This window comes from Cyanistes caeruleus, unplaced genomic scaffold (genome assembly GCF_971803275.1).
Source record: "Cyanistes caeruleus unplaced genomic scaffold, bCyaCae1.hap1.1 HAP1_SCAFFOLD_65, whole genome shotgun sequence".
In the NCBI taxonomy this organism is placed as follows: Eukaryota; Metazoa; Chordata; class Aves; order Passeriformes; family Paridae; genus Cyanistes; species Cyanistes caeruleus.
Genome location: NW_028255884.1, coordinates 1,654,013 through 1,667,531, shown reverse-complemented (window position 1 = coordinate 1,667,531; position 13,519 = coordinate 1,654,013). Strand labels below are relative to the sequence as shown.

The following is a 13,519-nucleotide window of genomic DNA, read 5'->3' as shown; positions in this document are numbered from 1 at the left end:
AGATATTGATCCTTGTTCTGTCACTGGAAGATTTGGGGGAAAATATCTTTGACCAGTGTTTCCATTTTCACAGACCATGGAGAAGACTAAAAAATCTCCCAGGATGGGGTTTGGAGGCCTCATCACATAAGCAGCAGGTAGAGGCTGAGGGCGCTGGACTGTGCAGCTGCAAGGCCCTGCCTGAGGCAACTTGTGCAGCCCTTTGGCCATGGCTGCTGGCCCTGGGCCTGAGGCCAGCAGGGGATAAGTGACCCTGGCAGCCCTGGGGCCTCATTGCCTCCTTGTCCCTGCTCAGCAGCCTGGCAGGGGCCGCCCCATGGTGCTGCCCTTGGCATTGCACATCCCCACATGGCAGTGGCCCGGGAAGAGCCCTGAGCAATGAGGGAGGGACAGCATCTGCCTTGCCAGGGGCTGGGGCTCAGCCCTTGGCCCTTGCCATTCCTGAAACACATCCAGCTTTGCTCAGCACCACAGACACCTTTCCCTTGCTTGTCCCCAGCTGCCATCAGGGCCTCCAGTCTTCTGCTCTGCCTGGAACCTGGGGACGCTTTCTCACTCGTGTCTCTCATTTCAGCTACAAGAAACTTCAGTGTTTCCATCTGACTTGGAGCTCTTGAGGAGTTTCTGGAGCACACTCTGAGGGACTGAGTGTGATGCCAAGAGCCCCAAAGGCCTGAGAGGGTGATGAAAGTGCTGGTGCTGTGTCTGTGCTGCTGAGCTGGGCCGGGCTCCTGGCCCAGAGGCAGCTCCTGGCAAGGGCAGCGCTGCAGAGAGACAGTTCTGGCCAGAAGCAGCTCCTGAGCACAGCCCAGCAGGGCTGGGGCCCTGCCAGGGCAGCTCAGGGACACAGAGAGCAGGCCCAGACAGAGCTGCCAGGGGCTCAGCACTGGCAGGGGCTGTGGGATGTGCCAGAGGGGGCTGTGTCCCAGCAGCACCTCTGTGGCTGTGTCCTGGAGCCCCAGAGCAGCTGTGATGTCAGAAAGGGGCTGTGTGACAGCTCCGAGTGGGTTGTGTGAGGTCACAGATGGGGCTGTGACATCCCAGAGTTTGTTGTGTGAGGTCACTGAGCAGCTACAGCATCATAGAGGGGATTCTGTGACAGCACAGAGCAGGCTGTGACTTCAGAGTGAGGCTGTATGACATCACAGTGTGGTCTGGGTGATATCACTTAGTGGGTTGTGACATCACAGAGAGGGCTGTGACACCAGAGGTTAGATGTACAACATCACAGAGAGGGTTGTGACATCACTGAGCAGACTGTGACACCACATGGTGGTGATATGAAATCCTAGAGTGGGCGGTGACATCATAGAAGAGCCATGTGACATCTCAGGACAGGTTGTATGACATCACAGTGCTGACTGTGACATCACAGAGTGAGCTGTGACATCAAATGTGGCTGTGTGATATCACAGGAGGCTATGTGACATCACAAGGTGGTTTTGTGGCATATAGGAAGAGATGTGACATCACAGAATGGTGGTGTGACATCCCAGGCAGGTTGTGTGACACCACTGAGTGGGCTGTGACATCCCTGGTGGCTGTGTGACATCTCGAGGTCACTGGGGAGGTCACTCTGCCCCGACATCCATCACAGTTCCCCCCAGAGAAGTCCAACACTGCCCTTGCAGCAGCCTGTCTGCACAGAAACACTCCCAGGGCTCTCTGCATTTCCCTTCCCTCACTCTTGCATCACTCACACACCTCCCAACAACCCACTTGGTGCTTTCAGCTGCAAGGAGTTCAAAGCTTGTCTGTCCTTCAGCAGCTGCTCTAATTCTGCCTTCAGCCAACTCTGGGGTTGTGTTTATTGTAGAACTCCCTGTGTGTCTGAAACATTCCTTGTGTGGCTCTGCCTTGGGGAAGGGGAACCTCCTTGGTGGCACCTTGGGCTTGGCACACACTTGAGGAGGGTGTCTGTTTTCCATGGGGAAACTCAGCAGTTTTAGATTGCGAAAATCAAAGAAGGAAAACCCCTCTTTGCCTGAGTGCAGCCAGTTCTGTGAGCAAAGCAGGTCCCAGGGGAGTGAGGAGAGACGGGATGGGGCTGGGGAATGTGGAGCAAGGTTGTCCCCACTGGGTCAGACCTCAAGGCACAGCTTCTCTGACCTGGCCACACCTCCTTAGGAGAGACCCTGGATCAATATCCATCACTGAATGCTGCAATCACCTCTGCTCTAAAGAGAACAGGAATAAGAGACACCCTTTAAAATAGGAATACATATTTCTTAGAAGCTCTTTGAACTATTTCTCCAGAACTATTGTAGGAAACTTTCCTAAGAACTGCACCAGACCAGAGGGAAATCAAGGCACAGCCATGGTTTGTTAGGATTTGCTTGATCCTAATGAGCCCCGTGGTGCATTTGGAGCTGAGCCCTTGAACCTCAGGGCCTGAGAGGAGATTGCACAAACCTTTCCAGGAGTCAGAGGAAAAACCCAAAGTGTCTCCAGGCATTAATGGGTGCCACTGAGGTCCATCCCCAGCACAGGCTCCTCATGGACTCCTTGGAGAAGAGAACTGGAGGCCAGAATTGCACAAAAACCTCCCAGAGACTCAGTGTGGAAAGGAAAATCCAAAGTAGCTGAAAAAGCCCTGAGTATCTCAAAGTATTGATGAGCCCCACTGAGTGTCAATGCAGAGCTCCCAAGGGACTCGTTAAAGCAGATAATTGGGGCCAGGATTGCACAAACTTCTCAGAGACTCAGTGTGGGAAGGAAAAAGGAAAGTGCCTTAAGAACCTGAAGTACCTTGAAGCATTAATGAGCCCCACTGAGTGTTGTTATTGACAAAGGCTCTCAAGGGACTAATTACAGCAGATAATTGGAGGCCAGGATTGCACAAAGCTCTCAGAGACTCCAAGGCAAAAGCCAAAGTCCTTTGAAAAAGCTGCAGTCCCTGGGAGCATGAAGGAGCCCCCCAGGGCCATTCCTGAGCAAGGCTCCCCAGGGACTCCTTCCAGCAGATCCCTGAGGCCACTGGCATGTGGGCTAGGGGGGATGCTGAGGGCAGGCCAAGGGGGTGACAGTGGCCAGCCTTGCTGGGGCTGTGCCAGGAGGCCCCAGGGCCTCAGGACAAGGTGTCTCCTCACAGCCCTTGCTGGCACAGCATTGGCTGCTGTGGCCCAGGGCACCAAGCCTTGGCTTCTCTTTGTCCCCAGCTGTCATCAGTGCCTCCAGTTCTCTGCTCTGCCTGGGGCCTGGGGACACTTTCTCAGTCACATCCCTCAGTGGGACCCATTAAAAGTGAAAGAAACTTTGGAGTTGGATTCTGACTTGGAGTTCTTGAGAGCTTTCTTCCCCTCCCTGTCAGGGACTGATGTTCAGGGCCTCAGCACAAAGCCCCAAGAGGCTCATTAAAGTCCTGCTGCTGTGTCTGTGCTGCTGAGCTGGGCCGGGCTCCTGGCACAGAGGCAGCTGCTGGAAACCAAGAAGAGCTTCAAAAGCACATTTCTCTTGCTGAGCAGCTCTTCTGCCAGCCCAGCAGGGCTGGGGCACTGCCTGCAGCCACCCTGGGCACAGCCCAGAGGCACAGAGAGCTTCAATCAGTCAGGGCTGGGAAGGTGCTGAGAAGTGCCTGGGGCAGAATCCCTGCCAGCCCTTGACACAGGAAGCCTCTGGCTGCAGGACAATGCAGCTGCAGCTCCTGGAGGCATGTCCTCAAGCTGGAACATGCCAGTGCCTACAGACTCTGTGAGTACATCTCTGAGTATTTCTGGTGGAGGGGAGGTGAATGCTCATGAAGCTCTGACTGCTGAGGGTTTCTGATCAGTCATGGAATATTTCCAAGACAAGGATTTTGATAAAAATGAGGACATTTCCTAAGACTTTATATTCAGTTTCCTACTATTTCAGAATGGCAGGGAGGAGGAGGATAAATATTAAATTATTTTATAATAATTTATTATTATTGTTTCTTTTTATTTCTTAATTTTAAAATATTAAAGGTATTCTGAATTATAAAGGTAATACAAATTTTGACAAGTCCCTGAGACACTTTTAGTGATCAGTAGGTTCACAGGAGATTGCTAATGTGCTTTCAGCGATTCTGCCCATGGACTACACCAAGTAAATTATACAAGGAGCACAGCAAATCAGGGGCTGCATAAAAGCAAAGATCCTGCTTTTTTAATCTAGTGCTCTGGGTTGCCTGGATGGGAAATTGCACATTGATATTCAGCTCTCATTTCATTTCTCTATTCAACCTCTTGTGACAGGTTGCAATAAATTAAAAAAAGAAAATTCTCAAATCTTAACCAGGCACTGACAGAAATCAGCACAGGGTCCCTCACAGGCAGCATCAGTGTCCTTTTCCAGCCTCCTCAGGGTTGCTCTGCCATTGCCATCAGAGCCTGCAGAGCCAGAGCTGCCCCTGGGCAGTGCCCTGAGCTGGGAGGGCTCTGCAGGGCAGAGCTGAGCCCCCAGGGCTGGGCTGGGCTGGGGCAGTGCTGGCAGGGCCCAGCCCTGGGCACAGGGCAGCAGCTGCTGGCAGGGACAGCTCCAGGCAGCAGAGCCCTGGGCAGGCAGTGGGGGGAAAGTGCCACCAAGCTGTGCTGGGATATTTAAAGTCTTCTCCCAACCTAACTATTCCATGATTACTTTTATACAGATCCCCATGCCAAGACACAGCAAATGTCTCAATGCAAATGCCTGAGGGTGACTGTCCTGCACTGGTGCTGCCTGGCAGGGGCTGGGCAGGGCTGGGCAAGGAAAGGCTTTTCCTCAGGGCCTGGCTCTCTCTCCTTGCCTTGCCCAGGTGCTCCTGGCATTGCTGACAGCTCTCTGGGAATGGCAGCTCCAGCTGCAGGGGCAGGCCCAGCCCTTGGGCTCCTCCTGTGCAGGCTGGGCACAGCAATGGGATGTCCCAGCTCCCTCTGCCCCAGGAGCTCTGGGCAGGGCAGGCTGGGAGGCTGGGAATGACCCGACTCTCCTCCAGCAGTGCCATGGACAGGACCCTTGGTGTGTCCTTGGGATGCCACCCAAGCTGTGAGCTGTCTCCAGGGGACACTGGGGACAGGAGTGTCCTTGGCCAGGAGAGGGGCTGAGACTCTGAGAAAGACTGAACCAGTTTGCTTTGCGTGGGTCCCTCTGTTCTCAGCTGTGTCAGGCTGATTTTCAGGGGAACACAGTGCCTGCCTTCAGTCTCAGAAAGGGCAGCTGGGGACAGATGGAGTGACAGAGCAGCTCCCCTCACCCTCCACTGAGTTACAGCCAATGCTCCTGCATTGCACATTTCTCTCTGATCTCTCTGGGCACACCCAAACCCTCTCAAACTGCCTTTGGGCATCACCATTCCTGAGCCCTGGGACAGGAGATGCAGCCAGGCTCCTCTGCCTCAGAAGCAGTTTGGAATGATGCAGTCCAATCCCAGGACTGGCCCCTGACCCCGTTCCCATGACCCCACTGCTGCAGAGCAGAGCTGACTCCTCAATGTCCATGGGCAGAGCCCCTGCTCATCACAGCAATGGGGCCAGATCCCAGCAGAGCTCCAGGCACGGGGCTGAAGGAAGGGCTCTGAGAAAAGGAAAATTGGGTGGCACAGAGCAGCAGGGGCAGGGCTGGGAGAAAGGGCTTCTATAGCTCAGTAAAGTCTCCCCTGACTTGTCACTTTCTCCTCCTTCAACAGCACTCCATGGCCAGAGTGAAGAAATGTCCAACAGCAGCTCCATCAGCCACTTCCTCCTGCTGGCATGGGCAGACACGCGGCAGCTGCAGCTCCTGCACTTCTGCCTCTTCCTGGGCATCTCCCTGGCTGCCCTCCTGGGCAACGGCCTCATCATCAGCGCCGTAGCCTGCAGCCACCACCTGCACAGCCCCATGTTCTTCTTCCTGCTCAACCTGGCCCTCACTGACCTGGGCTGCATCTGCACCACTGTGCCCAAAGCCATGCACAATTCCCTCTGGGACACCAGAGACATCTCCTACACAGGATGTGAGGCACAAGTATTTTTCTTTCTGTTCTTCATCTCAGCAGAGCTTTCCCTCCTGACCATCATGTGCTACGACCGCTACGTGTCCATCTGCAAACCCCTGCACTACGGGACCCTCCTGGGCAGCAGAGCTTGTGCCCACATGGCAGCAGCTGCCTGGGCCAGTGGCTTTCTCTATTCACTGCTGCACACAGCCAATACATTTTCCCTGCCCCTGTGCCAGGGCAATGCCCTGGGACAGTTCTTCTGTGAAATCCCTCAGATCCTCAAGCTCTCCTGTTCACACGCAAACCTCAGGGAACTTGGGTTCATTGCAGTCAGTGTCTGTTTGGTATTTGGCTGTTTTGTGTTCATTGTTTTCTCCTATGTGCAGATCTTCAGGGCTGTGCTAAGGATCCCCTCTGAGCAGGGACGGCACAAAGCCTTTTCCACCTGCCTCCCTCACCTGGCTGTGGTCTCTCTGTTTATCAGTACCGCCTCATTTGCTCATTTGAAGCCCCCCTCACTTTCCTCCCCATCCCTGGATCTGGCAGTGTCAGTTCTGTACTCGGTGGTGCCTCCAGCCCTGAACCCCCTCATCTACAGCCTGAGGAACCAGGAGCTCAAGGCTGCAGTGTGGAGAATGATGACTGGATCATTTCAGAAACATTAAACTGCTGGCCAATTCCTGTAAATAACTTGTAATAAAACTTATCTTTGATACTTCTTGGTGGTTTCATTTAGGAGGTTCTTTTACTTAGTTTTATGTTTTAAAATTGTCTTCAATAAAATGTCATTGTTTTGTGCCATTTCTCATTTTGTTTCTCTCCACCTTCCCTGAGGCCACAGACTGTGTCAATGAGGGCCTGTGCTCTTGGTGGCTTTCAATGAACGAAAGGATCTCCCAGCAAAGTTTTCTCCAGAGATGCCCCTTTTGTTCCCTTCTCTGGAGCTGCAGCAGCAGTGTCTGTGTGCAGAGCTGGGGGCAGATCAGTGCTAGCACAGCAGCTGTGGCCAGGCGCAGCAGCACTTGGTGTTGCCAGTGCTGCTCCCGTGCCACTGCCCCGCTGCCCTCCTGGCCCTGGTGTTGCTGCAGGGCCTGAGTGCTCTCGGGGCCGGGCACAGCCCTGGGGGTGGCAGTGCCGGGGCTGCAGCAGGGACAGGCCATGGGCACTGCTGGGGCAGCGCTGACGCCTCAGGGCAGGGCCTGGGGGCTCCAGGCTCCTTGCCCAGGCTCTCTCAAGAACACGGCCAGGCCAAAGCTCAGCACAGAAAACCCCCGTGAGCAGCCCCAGGCTGGCCGTGGGCAGGCTGGGGGCAAATAGCATGGCTGGGGCTCTGCAAGGTCCCTGGGGGAGACGGGAAGGAGCAGCAGAGCAGGGGCTGATCCATCCCCACTGCGCTGGACACCCCAGGGCAGCGTCCCAGAGCGTCCTCATGGAGCTGCCAACAACATCCCCCCTGTGCAGCCCTGGCCTCTCCCCCAGCTCAGAGAGGTGCCGCATCCTTGCAGGCACATGTCATGAATAAAATCTCTCAAGAAATCCACCCAGGATAAAATACTGTGTTTAGTTATGTACAGTTAATGTTCTTATCCCATTTGTAAACCTTGTACCCCTTGTTTACTCTGATGGTTATTAGTAATGTTAATTACTTACCAGTTTCTGAAGTGTTTTAAAGGTTCTTATGAGACATTCCTGTACCCTTTCCCCTTACTTCCCTGCTACCTTGTAACAGAGCTGCTCCCATGGGGGCTAAATCCAACTAACAAAAGCAACCCATTAGAAAGGTATGCCACAGAAGGAGGCAACTCCCATGGTCACTGTGCCACACTAGAACAAAGAAACTCCCAGGAAGCTGTGTAACCGAGTAATATGCAGACTAAGGCATGCAGGGCACCAAAACAACGAGCTAACAGAGGAATAAAAGGACAAGGAAACATATTCGAGCAAGCTATGATGCAAGATCATCTTCCTGCATCACCTAAACCTGCTTAGAAACCATCTTCCTGCATCACCATGACCTAAAGAGGACCGGAAAGGACTGACAGCCCTAGACAGCGAACCAGGATGACAGGTCCCTGGCTACTCTCATGAGGACGGAAGCCCCAGCTCTGCAGTGTGTGCTGCAAAGCTGAATTGTGTCTCCTCTTTGGAGCTGACAGTGTGGTCACTGTGATGCAAGCAATCCCTTGCCCCCCCCCCCACCCCAAGAGCTGAATCCTAATAAAGGCATCAAACAGGAGTCTTGTCTCCTGGCCAATTTCTTTCAATTACCATGTGCTGCACAGGCCATGGCCGAGGGGGCCTGGACCCACCCGGAGCTCCTCCCGGAGCCCAGCGGACTCCAGCTCAGCGGGGGCCGGCAGCGGGGCACGGCTTAGGCTCGGCAAGGTGTGAGCAGCCGTGGTCCAGCCCAGCCTCAGCCGGGGTCCCGCAGCCTCCCGTCCCCACCCAGTCACTGCTGGGGCCAGCCCGGCCCCGCCAGGCCGAGCCTGTGCGATTCAGCCCTTCTGGGACACAGGGCCAGAAAGACTTCAGCCCTGAAGCAGCAGGCTTTGAGTTCAAGCCTTGGGAAGCACTTGCAAAAGGCTTGATGGCAATTCATATGTTCATCAAGTCACCCCACTGAAAGTTATGTTTCTAGAATCTTCCTGTACCTCTCCCCCGATTGGTTGCAATTCGTCGCAGTATTTTGCATCTTTCTAACCCCAGTCTGTGTCTGGACCCATGCCCTCAGACTGCGCCCTCACACCTCCCCTAGATATTGTTGTGTCTGGCCCTAGGCCTGGTCTTTGCACTTTGCTCCTGTGCTGCGCAGGCTTTATGGGCCTCATCCCTATTTGATTTTCCTATTCCAGTTGGTTTTTTGACTCCAGCGAACCCGCTCCTTTAATTTCCTCCTCGGTTGCCCGGGTGTCAGGGGACCCTGAAGCTTTAAGGATTGTTGCGGCCACTGTCAGCACGACTGCAAGGGCCGCAGTGCAGCGGGGCCCGGCCTGACCGGCAGCCGGGTACCTCCTCAAAGGTGGAAGCAGGAGAGAGATTTCCCTGGCTTGCCTGTCTGCAAAATGTCAATCTCACCGAGGTGGATCCAGCTTTTTAAATGCTTTAATAGGTAGTCAGTTCCCACAGCTAGCCAGCTCTTGGATTTTGCTTGGCACAGGGGCAGCTCTCGCTTAGCAGCTCCTCTCAGTAAAATCATTTCCATGGGGGGCTTCTTCCCTGCTCACCAAATAGCAATTCATGCAAAAGCAGCACAAACTGTTCTTCCTGTCCTCCTATCTTTGCCAGAGAGTGCCTTTCAAAGGGATAATAATTGGGAGCGAGGGGGTTTACATTTTCCATTGCAAAGGAGCCTCCTGCCTCCCTTAGCAGGCCCGTCTTTCAAACGAAGACACACACGGTCTCCTTTTGCACCTTCACTTGGCCCCAGCCACTCCTGATCATTTGAAGGAGCAGCTCAGAAGAAGGGGCTGCAATCCCCCAAGGCCTGGGCTGCTCCAGGCCGCTCCTGGTGCCTTGGGCTGTTGAAGGGGTGCCGGGGTGGCCTTTGTGACACAGGCACGGGGTGCCAGGGTGGCCTTTGTGACACAGGCACGGGGTGCCGGGGTGGCCTTTGTGACACAGGCACGGGGTGCCGGGGTGGTCTTTGTGACACAGGCACGGGGTGCCGGGGTGGCCTTTGTGACACAGGCACAGTGTGTCAGGGGCCGTGGTGACGCGGGACCTTGCGGTGCCCAAAGTCCATTGTGACATGGCACAGCCCCGCCCCGGCTGGGGGGTATATAAAGGGCTTGTGGGGCCTGGGTCAGTCCCAGGACAGTGGCTGTGTCCAGGAACCAGTATGCGCCAGAGGACTGCAGGCACGGAGAAGGAGAAGGCGAAGCCCAAGTCCCAGCCCCCCAGGCCCTGGCCCGGCTCACAGAGAGCCCAGGCCTTGAGGGAGCAGCAGGAGGAGGCTGAGAGGGCAAGCAGAGGGAGGAGAGGAGCCGTGGAGTCCTGCGCTGAGGAAGAGCCAGAGCTCTGCCAAAGAGAAATGAACAAGTTCCAGCAAGGGACTCCAGGGGAAGCCTGCACTGAGCCACAGCTGTCCCCAGGAGAAGCCCAGAGCTGCCAGGAGCTCTCTGAGTGGGATGAAGGCCTTGAGCAAGAGCTGGTCCAAGTATGGGGGAGCTACTGGCATTGCCGGGACTGGGATGAGGGCAGGGAGCAAGAGCCCTCCCCAGTTGTCTCCGAGTGGGGCGAGTGCAGGGAGCAGGAGCCGTGGCAGGCGGACAGCGATCACTGTCAGGAATTCTCAGATTGGGAAGAATCTCCTGAGCAGCGGCTGTCCCCAGGAGAAGGCACGAGCCGCCGAGCACTCTTGGGCTGGGAAGCTTGCCGCAAGCAAGAGCTGTGCCAGGATGGCCAGGATGTGACTGGAGGCAAAGCAAAGAGAAAATCCTCCAGGTCCAGCTGGGATGATGACAGTGATGGAGAGCTGGCTCAGGACAGCAGGGAATACTGCAACATCCTGTGCAGCCAGCTCAAGGCCTGGCAGCGGGAGGACGATGACTGGGATGAGGTGAGCGTCCTGGAGCTGCACGAGGAAGGAGAAGAGGCCAGGCAGCAGAGACTGGCAGATTTAGCCCAAGAGGGAATCCTGCTGCCTGTCCCTCGAGAAGCTTGGGTGGAGTGCCAGGAGCCCGAGCTGTGCCCGCAAGAGCAACTCTGTGCTGGGCCTGGCCCTCTGGCAGCCCAAGCCACGGTGGAAGATGTCTCTTCTCCTGGGCATCCGCTTCCCCACAGGAAAGGCCGCTCGCTCTTGAGGCAGGCACTGTGGGAGCTGCAGGGGCTGCAGGGGCTGTTCCGCTGCCCCTGCCTGGCGGCACAGCCACAGGATCAGCACCCACTGCCAGCAGTGCCGGGCTGCAGATGGCGGCTGCCCCGCGGCCTGCCCGGCGCCCCGAGGGAGCCGCACGGGCTGCCCCGGCCTGCGCTGGCCCTGCGGGCCGAGTCGGCCCCGGCCGCTCTGCGGCACCCCCGGGGCGGCTCCCCGAGGGCACACGGCAGCCCAAAGCGGCACCCAAAGGGGGACCCTCGCTGCCGGGGCTCAGCGCCGCATCCCGGCCCATCGTCCGGCCGGGAAGGCACCTGGAAAGTCATCGGCTCCCAGCGGCAGCCTGGCACCGCCAGCGGCACCCCTGCACCAGGTCCCCGAGGGCCACAGCCACACGGCTCTTGGCCCTTTGCAGGGACGCTGGCTCCAGCTCCTCCCTGCTGGACTCCAAGGCCATTTCCACTCCTCAGGAAAGGACTCCATGCTGATCCTGGGGCACTTTGGCCATGAGGAATGGACACAGACAGGAGGTGTTGCTCCCAGGACATGACAGCGGCCTGCTGGACTGCAACACACACAATTCTAACAAAAGAAAAGAAAGTTGTGTTTAGGAAGTAGTAGTAGGAAAGAAAAAAACCCCAAACCCACCTCCCCCTCAACGAATACCTGCATAAGACCGTCCAGAAACCAAAAAATGATAAAGAATAAGAATAGGAATATTAGGAAGAAGAGGTAGAAGCTGAAGTAGATGAAGACATAGTAGTACTTAAAACATGGAAAATTAAGAATAAGAATAAAATGTTGGAGTCTGGAATACAGAGTGTGTGCCCTTGTTTCTGATACTTAGTTATAAGATCCAGGTATAAGTTCCCCCAGGCAGGGCAGGTCCCTGGGTGCTGCCCCTGGCCCAGATAGTTTTCAGATGGGAAAAACTATCAGAAGTAAGGTTTTAGAAGACAAAATGTCTTCCCTGCTGACAGCACCGTAAGGAATAGCTGCAGGGCAGAGTTTTAAAAACAGAGGTTCTCTTGACCTCTCTACAGCCTTGCATGGTGCTCAGCATGATAGATCAGGGGAAAAAATATTATAGTGGGTCAGACACATCACATTGCAACAGAGATGCAACAGCACCCCTGATTTTTCCATGGTTCTGGATGACAAGAACTAGGATACTGCATTTAATATGACTACAAGAAGGGTTTGGAAAGACAGAGTTCAGAAAAGAGCAACAAAATAATTAAGGGAGTAGAGGGATTTACCCATGAGGAAGATTAAAAGAACTAAATCAATATGTCTAGTTTGGCTAAGTGATAACTAAGGAGAGGCATTTCAACCATCTACAGATGTTTGACTGACACACACACACCCTAGGGAAGGAAAGGAATTACTTAGCAGGAAACAAGCAGGTATATCAGGGAGTAATGGAATGAAATTAAGAAAGAGAAAACTGAGGAATTTAAGGCAAATCCTCCTGACAATGGGTTCTAATAGTCTGTAGAAAACATACCAGCATATGTGCAACATATGGGAACAGTCTTGCATTGATAAGGAGGGAGACTTAACTGACTTGATGGGCCTTTCCAATCTCAAATATTTATGATTCTATAATTAAGCATTATTAAATTTAATGACATGTGCCATTTTGTTTTCAGCAAGTTCCTTCTGTTGCCTCAGGTCATAAGTGTGCAATTATTTCCTAACTAAAGGTCTTACTTTTTTACTCATGAATCCTTATGAAATTAACTAGGCTGGTCTGCTATTTTTTTTTTTCTTAACTTAAATTGAATTTCTATTAATGCATTTCCTCTTATTTCCAACCAGCAGCTCTCTCCCTCAGTTAACAACTCACAATTCCCTCTTTATGCAAGGCAAGCCTGCACACTTACAGCTTCGTGGCTCGGTGCCTGAACCTGCTCAGCCTCAGGTTGAATGCCTGCTGTGTTCAAGGGAGCTGCTGTTCCCAAGCCCAGATGAGCACAGGGGCTCTTCTTCCTCTGAGGATGAACTGTGTGCAACAAAGGGGAAAAAATAAAGTTACATGGTATATTCAGCTAAGAGCTGTTTACAGAGCTTTGAAAGCAGATCACGGCCAGATGAAAAGCTTCATGTCACTGCTCACCCCTGTGTCACAGCACCACTCAGCAAATGAAAACAGGTGTTCATGTGCTATTGCCCAAGCTCCTGGCCAGGATCACAGCTGGTGGGTAGCAAGTTTCCTCTATTTCTCTTTGGCAAACTCCTTGGTTTGGATGCACATGCTTGCCTGTGCCAAGATATATTCCAAAATATCCCCCCAAATGGGTACAAACCTAGGGAGTGATCAGGAGGTTGTGGTCTCATGTGAGCAGTCATTTTGGGGATCCAAATGGTTTGTTCTGCTCTGTCTCAGACAGTGTCTGCTGCCTGAGTGTGCTGCAGCTTTTGCTGATATTTTACCATTGCCTGTGTTACAAGCACAGTTCCTCAGGAAGGTTCATACAGCCTAATTCTTTATTACCTAATCTATTATTAGGTGAATTATTACCTAAATCTATCTTTTGTCCAGGAAAGAGTGAAAGGCCACCTGTGATGCCTGCTGCTTTTGTGATACTTTCTTTCGGTTTCCCCCAGTAGTGCAGCTGCAGACTGGGCACGCTGTATCATCAATATCTGACACTCACACTCCCTTCACTCTTGACTACTTGCTTCAAGCTCCTCTCTTATTATGTGTGCAGGACCCCAGCCTCAGCCAGGGCAGTAAATGGCAGCAGTTTCACATCAGGATGTGGTGACAGCAGTGCCTGCAAACACTC

General features: G+C 53.8%; 1 protein-coding gene across 1 annotated transcript; it reads left to right on the top strand.

Annotated features, from left to right (window-relative positions):
- The first annotated feature begins 2,906 nt into the window (after positions 1–2,906).
- On the top strand, positions 2,907–6,715 carry LOC147647144 (olfactory receptor 14J1-like). The gene is made up of 2 exons (XM_086872525.1): positions 2,907–3,690; positions 5,624–6,715. Exon 2 carries the CDS (start codon positions 5,647–5,649, stop codon positions 6,577–6,579), a length of 933 nt encoding a protein of 310 aa, XP_086728651.1. The 5' UTR covers positions 2,907–3,690; positions 5,624–5,646; the 3' UTR covers positions 6,580–6,715.
- The last annotated feature ends 6,804 nt before the right edge of the window (positions 6,716–13,519 follow it).

Excerpts from the sequence above, each read along its gene's own strand:
- LOC147647144 (XM_086872525.1), top strand. The coding sequence starts at position 5,647 with ATGTCCAACAGCAGCTCCATCAGCCACTTCCTCCTGCTGGCATGGGCA.